At 46.5% G+C, this 10,174-nt stretch overlaps 1 protein-coding gene across 1 annotated transcript; it reads left to right on the top strand.

Moving 5' to 3' along the window:
* The first annotated feature begins 494 nt into the window (after positions 1–494).
* Positions 495–6,614, top strand: LOC119051611 (histone-lysine N-methyltransferase PRDM9-like). The gene is made up of 5 exons (XM_053671281.1): positions 495–647; positions 847–1,118; positions 1,532–1,599; positions 2,999–3,192; positions 5,141–6,614. Exons 1-5 carry the CDS (start codon positions 563–565, stop codon positions 6,508–6,510), a joined length of 1,989 nt encoding a protein of 662 aa, XP_053527256.1. The 5' UTR covers positions 495–562; the 3' UTR covers positions 6,511–6,614.
* Positions 6,615–10,174: the final 3,560 nt, after the last annotated feature.

Raw genomic sequence — 10,174 nt, 5'->3', positions numbered from 1 at the left:
GGGGAGGACTTTGGATGGGCCTGGATTTAAGCTGGGCTAAGCTGAGACTGAAGTTAGCAATGGAGCTTTGGGCAAATCCTATCAATTCTCTGAGCTCCTGCCTGCTAATGTGTAAAGTGAAGATAAGGAAACATCACTCATATATTGTTTGAAAACATTAAATTGAATTTAAAACAGTTGACGCATGCAAGCTGTCCAAAAAATCCATCTGTGATAATAGCAACCGCACTGTACTGGTGTTGTGTGCCCAGGCCTTTACACAATGCCGAACACATGATGTCCACTCAATAAATATTTTATGAATGATTAAACATTGGCAAGTTAAAACTGGTAATGGGAAGATCTAGAAACTAAAATGGAATCAGTCATCTGTAGTTAGTGTGGATGGAGTCTTAGTCTTCTGAACCAATAGTTAACAGAGTAAAATACCAGGGTGTGCAAAAGGACAGGTGGTCATTTGATGAGAGGAGATTGTGTTTTCTGACAAAATGGGAACTAACACTCCAGACCCCACAACCTCACTCACCTGCTCTTCTCCAACTTAGAACCCAGGAGAAAGGAGATGGACGTGAAGATGTACAGCCTACGAGAAAGAAAGGGCCATGTGCACCAAGAGGTCAACGAACCCCAGGATGATGACTACCTTTGTAAGTGACCCTCACTAAGAAGCATGTTATAATACAATAATTTCATCTACTCCTTTGGTCCCCAAATCATTCCCTTCCTCTAGTGACCTGGAGTACAGGATTGAGTCTCAATGATGTGACTGTGGAACTCCCTGTGAAGGTCTTTGTGTCCAGGAACATACGCTACACCTTCCCTAACCTGTGTTGCTCTCGCCTCCAGATTGTGAGAAGTGTCAGAACTTCTTCATCGACAGCTGTGCTATGCATGGGCCCCCTACATTTGTAAAGGACAGTGCAGTGGACAAGGGGCATCCCCACCGCTCAGCCCTCACCCTGCCCCCTGGGTTGAGAATCGGGCCATCGGGCATCCCTGAGGCTGGGCTTGGAGTGTGGAATGAGGCAGCTGATTTGCCCGTGGGTCTGCACTTTGGCCCTTATGAAGGACACATCACAGAAGATGAAGAGGCAGCCAAGAGCAGATACTCCTGGCTGGTGAGAACTATTTACCTCTTCCACTGTCCTCTGGCTTCCCACATTCCTTGAGGCCTGGGGGGACCTCTCCTCTTATGTACTAGACATGGAGGGGACAATGTGGTCAGCTCTGTGTAGTGACTGGACTTCACATGGACACAGAGCTCCTGTTGAAGGATCAGAAGGTAAGTGGGAGCAAAGTGGTACAGACACAAAGGAGTGGCTCCTCTCTTGTGGGGCTCCTGCTCTGATTGGACAGGTAGACTCGGCTGTGTAGGTGATGAGCAAGAAAAACATCATGTGGTCACAACTGGCAGTTGAATCCCCATGCAGGCGGAAAGAGGTCTGATGACAGTAGAGTAAAATAATTCTCCTGACTATTACCTCCCCACAAAAAAGAATAACAGATCTTTACCTTCTTTTCTGAAACACAGATCGCCAAAGGGAGAAACTGCTATGAGTATGTGGGTGGAAAGGACAGATCCTGGGCCAACTGGATGAGGTGAGGGCACCAGGTCTCTGGGTGCCAGAGGGGACTCTCATCCCCCACAGGCCCATATATCTTTCTCTCTCATCACACCTCCCTCAGTGGTCTCCCTTCATCCTTTTTTCCTCTTTTTCTCCATACAGTGTTCTTTTATTTCAGGGGACATTTAGGAAAAAGTGTAACATATGTCCTCAAAATATAAAGATCTCTACTAGACACAATGTGGACACTGGAAAGGACCTTGAAGAGCCTAGATTCACCAGGGACACTGGATTACACTTTATCACATGAACATTAATTAAGCACTTACTATATTCTAGATTAGGTGAAGGAATTCATTCCTTAAACAGATCACACAACCCATGTCCTTATGGAGGACTTCTCACAGACGGACATAAAACAATTAATTTTAGAAACATTTAAGTATAATTTCTGGGAAGTGCACAGTGTCAAGATAGTACAAACCAATGGTAGCCTAAACATGTAAGGGCAGCAAACCATCCCAGCCTGATTCCAAACTAGAACTGGGCTCTGAGGCCCACAGAGGAACGGTCATGGGCCCTTTTCCTGAGAGGGGCTCTCTTTTATCAGGGTTAACAGAATGTGAATCATTCTGTTCTGTTGTTCTATTCTACTATTGTTCTGTTTTATTCTAACAAGACAAAAGACATTCAATTTTCTATAGTAACCTTGGGCAGGCAAGTGAATGGTCTCCTACATAAAGTGTAGGGGGGATGGAAAAAGGCCTCCCAAGAGAAAACAGATGTGGACTGAGTACTGGATCATTAGTGAGCTGATTTAGAAGCAGAGCCCTAGATCAAGCACCAGGTTCTGTGGTGTGAGACAACTTGATTTAGAGTTTGGAGAAGCCAGAGATCACTGGATATTATAGCCAGTCAGTGTGAAAGTTAAGTCTAGAACTGGGTTTTAGAAAATGGTATTAGGCAGGATAGGCCCTGGCTGGTATAGCTCAGTGGGTTGAGCGCAGGTCTGTGAACCAGAGGATCACAGTTCAATTCCCAGTCAGGGCACATGCCTGGGTTGCAAGCCAGTTCCCTGCATGCCAATTCCCAGCAGGGGATGCACTAGAGGCAACCATACATTGATGTTTCTCTCTCTCTCCTTCCCCTCTAAAGATAAATAAATATTTTTAAAAATAATTATAAAAAAAAAAAAAGAAAGAAAATGGTATTAGGCAGGATAAACACTGCCAGCAGTACTTGGAGGTAGGAATTCACATGACATGCTGGCAGACGCTCAGACATTGAGCGAAGATTCCCCTGGAGCATTAGGGGCCGTGGGCAACACCAGAGCCTGAGGGCCTTAAGAATCAGTGAAGGGCTGCACATGGATGTAACAGGTACTGAGTATTCATCACCATGGTTTTCTTTCCCTTCATCTTCCTTAATCCCAGGTTTGTGAACTGTGCCCGGGATGATGAAGAGCAGAACCTGGTGGCCTTTCAATATCACAGGCAGATTTTCTACCGAACCTGCCGAGTTGTCAGGCCAGGCTGTGAGCTGCTGGTCTGGTGCAGGGACGAGTATGGCCAGGAGCTGGGCAGCAAGTGGGGCAGCAAGTGGAAAAGAGAGCCCGTGGCTGGGAGAGGTGGGTACCGCTGTTCTTCAAAACAGAAGGAAAAGAGAGAATTCTCCATAGAAATATTCATGACCCAACTCTTAAATGGACTAAAATCCACTCTAAAGTCAGTAAAGTTTCAACTCAGATGCTTCAGAAATTCACAATTCATATGCCTTTCACTCTTAGGCAAAATTTTTATATTTATTGTTAAAAAATTCATGAACAAAACACACAACTGCATGTAGTGCTGAAAGACTGAAGGGCGAAACAAAAATTTTCAAGCACTAACCAGTTCTCCCACCAAGGCAGTTTTTCTGACACTTTTATAGCTCTTTCTTCTTAATTTTTCTCCATACTTCTAAATAAAACATTTTTGTTTGTAGGCATTCATTATTTCTTTAAGATTTTGTCCTGGCTGGTGTGGCTTAGAGGATGGAGCACCGGCCTGTGAACTAAAGGGTCACCAGTTTGATTTCCAGTTGGGGCACATGCCTGGGCTTTGGGCCAGGTCCCCAGTACGGGGCATGTGAGAGGCAACCACACATTGATGTTTCTCTGCCTCTCCCTCCCTCCCTTCCCCCTTTTCTGAAAATAAATAAATACATAAATCAAAAATTTTTAAACAAGATTTTATTAATTTTTACAGAGAGTGGAAAGGAGGGAGAAAGAAAAATCAATGTGCAAGGGAAACATTAACCGGTTGTCTCTGGCACACCCCCAACTGGCGCACAACCCTGGCATGTGCCCAACTGGAGTCCAACTTGTAACCTTTCAGTTTTTTAGGCAACACCCGACCCACCAAGCCACACCATTGAGACAGGGCACATTGGTTCATCATTTCAGTGAATTATCATGACAGATGCTACTCTGTGGCACACAGTGTCCTGGGACCTGGAAATACAGATTAATGTGAGGATCAGAATCACTGCTCTTGAGGAGCTGACGGGTGAAGGAGGGAAACCCAGGCACACGTGCTTGTGTGTGCATAACACCACACAGCGGTTAGTGCTTTGGAGAAAACTAATCCAGTACAAGTGCCTGGGGATCAGTGCGAGGGAAGGTGGGCTGTGGCTGGTGATCCGGGAAGGGCCCCTCAGGAAACAACATTTACAAAAATACCTGCGGGCAGAGGATCCCAGGCAGAGGGAGCAGCTAGTGCAGGGAAGAAAATAGGTGCGGCGTTGAATTGGCTGAGGGTCACTCAGGTCTCATCTCAGCATAGAGGGTAAGAAAGGAGATCAGACAGATGCTTTAGCAGCCCAGAAATGCAGTGCCCTTGACCCAAGTTGAGACACTGGGGACTTTCCTGAGTGAAAGTGTGCAGTTGTCAGCTGTACAGTGGTGTGTTCTCTATTCTCATTATGTTTTGCTAATTTTTAGAAAATAAACCCCAGTGGGGAATCCCCTCATATTACTTCATCTCCAAGTGACAGAGCATGGTGGCCTGGCTAGACAGGACCAGGAGTCAGGCGTGTAAGAAATGTAGTTGAAGTATTTTGAAACAGGTCTTCTTTGTGTATTTGAAATGGTCTAACACTAAATAGATAAAGCATAAATAAACATTTGATGTGAGGCCTGAGGAAGGACATTTCATTTTACTATTTTGGAAAACAGAAGCAATTCCTAGTTGGAGCCTGTGGTTTTCCTCTTTAACGTGACTTGGAAAATACCTACAGATGGGAAAGGTCACTGCAGTTTGATCCACACAGGGAGTAAAATACCCTCTCATGCTCCAAAAGTCCCTAGTCTGGGCAATATTAGAAAAGACCCTTAATGTGGGCTTTCTGGATTCTGAGGAAGATGCACTGCATAAAAACAAACAGGAAAATAGACGGCAAGTGGACACTGGGAGACAGATGTTGCGTTATCACCACAGTAAGAAGGACTCATGGGGCAGGTCTTACCAGGAGACTAATCGTACAGCCCAGGCATTGTCGTCAACATCTGCCCTGACCAAACCTTTCTCTTTCAGCAGAACCAAAGCCAGAGGTGCACCCATGTCCCTCCTGTTCTCTGGCCTTCTCCAGTCAGAAATTCCTCAGCCAACACGTGAAACTCAGTCATCCCTCTCAGATTCTCCCAGGAACATCTGCAAGAAAACAGCTCCAAGCAGAGGAACCCTGTCCAGAGGATCAGAATCAGCAGCAGCAACATACTAGTACGCACAGCTGGAATGATACAGCTGAAGGTCAAGAGGTCAAAGAAAGGTCCAAACATTTGCTTAAAAGGATCAGTCAAAGGAGAATCTCAAAACCCTTTTTCCAACCTTCCAAAGAACAAATGAGCTCTAGTGAACATGAGAGAATGATGGAAGAAGAACCCCGGAGAGGCAAGAAAGAGAATCCAGAGGACACAGGCAAGTTCTTTGTGAAAGGAGGAATGTCCAAAATTATAACAATCGAGCATGGAGGGTGTTGGCAAGGCATTAATGATAGGTCACATCTCATCACACATAAGGTGACACAGTATGCAAAGAAGCCCTATGTTTGCAGGGAGTGCGGGCGAGGCTTTGCATGCAAGAGAAATCTCATCACACACCAGAGGACACACTCTGGGGAGAAGCCCTATGTTTGCAGGGAGTGCGGGCGAGGCTTTACATGCAAGAAAAATCTCATCACACACCAGAGGACACACTCTGGGGAGAAGCCCTATGTTTGCAGGGAATGCGGGCGAGGCTTTACACAGCAGTCAGATCTCATCACACACCAGAGGACACACTCTGGGGAGAAGCCCTATGTTTGCAGGGAGTGCGGGCGAGGCTTTACACAGCAGTCAAATCTCATCACACACCAGAGGACACACTCTGGGGAGAAGCCCTATGTTTGCAGGGAGTGCGGGCGAGGCTTTACACAGCAGTCAAATCTCATCACACACCAGAGGACACACTCTGGGGAGAAGCCCTATGTTTGCAGGGAGTGCGGGCGAGGCTTTACACAGCAGTCAAATCTCATCACACACCAGAGGACACACTCTGGGGAGAAGCCCTATGTTTGCAGGGAGTGCGGGCGAGGCTTTACACAGCAGTCAAATCTCATCACACACCAGAGGACACACTCTGGGGAGAAGCCCTATGTTTGCAGGGAGTGCGGGCAAGGCTTTACACAGCAGTCAAATCTCATCACACACCAGAGGACACACTCTGGGGAGAAGCCCTATGTTTGCAGGGAGTGCGGGCGAGGCTTTACACAGCAGTCAAATCTCATCACACACCAGAGGACACACTCTGGGGAGAAGCCCTATGTTTGCAGGGAGTGCGGGCGAGGCTTTACACAGCAGTCAAATCTCATCACACACCAGAGGACACACTCTGGGGAGAAGCTCTATGTTTGCAGGTGGAGTGAGTAAGTCATTAGCATTAAGTCACATATCAATAGCCATAGGAAGTCCACAGCCCCTTACTCTCCCCAAGATTGTAATTAGTATAGAAGTAACTGGTTAAACAAACCCTCAAATTTCATTACGAAACATGAAATGGACAAACAGTTCCATAGTGATATGGGGATGTCAGCACCAAACTCGTTCATGGTTTTTTGACCTATTCTAAAATGTTTTGTCTCCATACACATCTCTCATTTTCCCCATCACTGAAAGCAGAGGATTCCTAAAGATCCACAAAGAACTCATACTCTCAGCCACAGAAATTCAACTCTGACAAATGTGTAAATGTGGAATCAGTCTACTTTCGTTACTCCAGAAAGAGAGGGATTTGAGACAGACTCACCCGGGAAGGTAATTCCCCAGTCTCCTGGAAAGGGCCTTTTCTCCTAATCAGCTCCATACTTCTCCCTTGCCTTCTCTTGGCTCTTCCGCTTTCCTACAACCTCTGGAGTCTCAGAGATGAATGGCAGGGAGAGATGGATGCTTGTGCATGGACATGAGCTGCTCAGTCTGGGCACTTGGTCTTCCTCACTCTCCTTGCTCCCTTTTAAGGGTATTTCCTAGTGCACAGCATACAGATTCCACATCAGTCCATACTTGGTGTGAGTCTCAGCTCTGTCTCCTCCAGCAGTGTGACCTAAGGCAAGATTCTCAACTTCTCTCTGCCTGCTTCCTAGTCTGTGCAATGGAAATAGGAACTCCAGCCTTTTGGTTTGACATTTAAAGTTGAGTCAGCACAGACAGAATCTAGCAAGAGGATCGCTGACATCGCAAGCCCTACTGAACAGCCTTCAGTGCCCATGTCTTCCTGGTCTTTAGTGGTGGACAAAGGAAGATTAGGACAAGGATTTTTAACCAAATTCAGAATTTGAGCAGATCCCACTGCTTTCCCCACACAGACTGAGCTGCCCTGAGAAGGAAGCCTGAGGTTGGGGAGGTGCCTCCCCCTGATCTCCACCCTCTCACTGAGCCTGGGCATCCTCAGAGCCTCCTCAGCACAGACAGGTGGTGCTGAGAGTGAACTGTGAAACAAGACCCTCACCCACCCCTTGCTGAGAACTGACACTGGGAACAGCACCTGCCTGCACTGGGGTGTTAGGGTAGATGGTGAGCCAAGGCAGGGAGGATGAGGAAGATGGGTGTCACCCAATGACTCAGCAGTCCTGCGCCTGGTCCAATTCCATTGTCAGATGTTCCATCGTCACAAGAAACACCATGCTAACATGTTGAAATTCTAGGTATTGTTTCCACTATCTGGGAAAGAAAGGCTTTCAAACTGTATTCATCCCAAGGCCTAGAAGATGGAAGGGGGTCTACAGCACTCCTGGAAAGATCCTTAAAACAAATCTGGTTAATTCCTTACCTCTGTCCACTGTCTTTTATGAGAGGGTCTCTAGTGCTTATAGAAAGAGCCCATTGTTAGCTTTGGGTAACTGCCTCAACTTAAACTGTCTCCTGTCATGGATCTATTTTACAAGATGACCAAGTGGGGTCAGAAGCAAGATAAGGATTCAGGCTAATGACCCCCACACATACCTGTGTTTGGGTAGTCCATCCCCTAGGAAGCTGGCACCACTTTTACCCACCAACTATATAAGTCCTCAGGACAAAGGGCCTGGTGCTCTTACCTTTCACCCCCACCTCAGCAAGACCTGTCCTCTCCCATGAGAATGTGTCACTAATAAACCCTGCTTGCATGGCAATACACTTGATGACCTGTGATCCGTTACTGTGTTGGCAGGAACTGAGTTTCTCCTGTGACAGGTGCACCCAATCTGCACATGGCATTCATGAAGCCTGCAACACAGCAGGTTCTGTAATGCACCCTCCTTGTGCCTGGGCCCCACAGAGTTTAATGCACCACTGACACCATCTCAAAATTATTACTTATTGTATCTTTGAACTTGTTTGTGAAGTCTGATGGGATAATAGACATGCACAATGTTGGTCATTCCTGGCCACCCATTCCCAGATAATGTCCACAATGGCCCAGGAGCACAAAATTCCCATCGACCCAATGGGTGGGAGACCAACAAGACTCAAGGTGAGAACAGGATTAGGGTTAAGGAAGGGTGCCAACAGCTCCCAGAGGCCACACTTTTCTAAGAACCAGGGCTGAGTTCAATACACAGAGATGTCAAACATTCAGTGAGGACCCCATCATACCCTCTCCTGCATGAGGGAGACCTACCCATGACCCACCCCATTCCTGCTGCAGTGGGTTCACCAAAGTGGGAAACCCACCCCCATGACCTGAAAGGATGATCTCCGTGCCACAGGACTAAAGTTCACCAGCTCGATTATCAATCCGGGCATGTGCCTGAGTTGAAGGTTCAGTCCCCAGCTGGGGGCATGTGAGATGCAACTAATAGATGTTTTGTTTTTTCTCTCTTTCCCCTTCCCATCCTCTGTCTAAAGTAAGTAAAATCTTTTTTTCAGAAAGACACCTGAACAACAGGAAAGTAACAGCATGTTCTTGGAGAGAAAAATATATAATGATCTCCATTTCCCATGGTTACCTATAAATATAATATGCTCTGCCTTAAAATATCAGCAAAAAAAATTTTTATTCCTCACCTGAGGGCATGCTTATTGATTTCAGAGAGAAGGGAAGGGAAGGAGAGAAACATTGATATGAAAGAAAAACATCACAGGGTTGTCTCCCCACTGGGCATCAAACCCGAAACCTAGGCCTGTGCCCTGACTAGAGCTTGAACTACAACCTTTCAATTTATGGAATTTTTATGGGAGAAATTCAGTTCTCTTTGCTGGTGCAGTAAAGAATTACAGATCAGCCAGTCTATTAGTGAGCTAGCAGGGTTTACTAGTGATACATTCTCATGGAAGAGGATGGGCCTTGCTGAGGTGGGGGTAAGAGGCATAGACTCTGGGCAAGGGAAGGTAAGAGTGGCAACAGGCAAGGGCAAGGGTGGCAAGAGCCTCGGGCCCTTGGTCCTGAGGAATCAGGTAGTTGGCAGGATTGGGGTGGAGAAGTGACATATTAACTGGTGGGTAAAGGTGGTGCCAGCTTCCATGGGGGAAGTGACTACCCAAATGCAGGTATGTGTGAGGGTCTGTTAGCCTGCATCCTTATCTCTCCCCAGACCCCATTTGTTCCTCTTGTAAAACAAATACGTGACAGGAGCCAGTTCAAGCTTGGGCATTTACCCAACATTATAAATTATTTATGGGCTTTCTGTAAACATTAGGTACTCCCTTGTGAAACAGATGGTGACCAGAAGTAGGCAAGTAACCAAAGTTACCTTGTGGGCTTCTTCTTTGGGCACTGTGGACACTCTCCCGCCTACCACCCAGACCTTGGAATTAACACAGTTTAATTTCAAGGCTTTCCTTCCCAGACAGTGGGAACAGTACATAGAATTCCCTCCTCCTGTGCTACCATGTGTTTCTTGTGATATTCTGAACACCTGGCACTATTATCAAGTCCAGCTCAGGACGGCTGAGTCAGGGGATCAGACATGTCTCCCTCCTCCTTTCCTTAGTTTGCTGTCTTTCCTACCTTACAGGACAATGCTCCAGCAGACTGAGCCACATTGGCCAGGGCGCAGCAAATTTTTTTAAAGTAAAACAAGCTCAGTTTCAGTTTACCTTTTAAAAGAAGGAAGAAGTA

This window comes from Artibeus jamaicensis, unplaced genomic scaffold (genome assembly GCF_021234435.1).
Source record: "Artibeus jamaicensis isolate MK-2021 breed Jamaican fruit bat unplaced genomic scaffold, CSHL_Jam_final contig_685, whole genome shotgun sequence".
NCBI lineage: Eukaryota > Metazoa > Chordata > Mammalia > Chiroptera > Phyllostomidae > Artibeus > Artibeus jamaicensis.
Note: the sequence above shows the minus strand (reverse complement) of the source record. Positions and strands in the feature narration are given on the sequence as shown.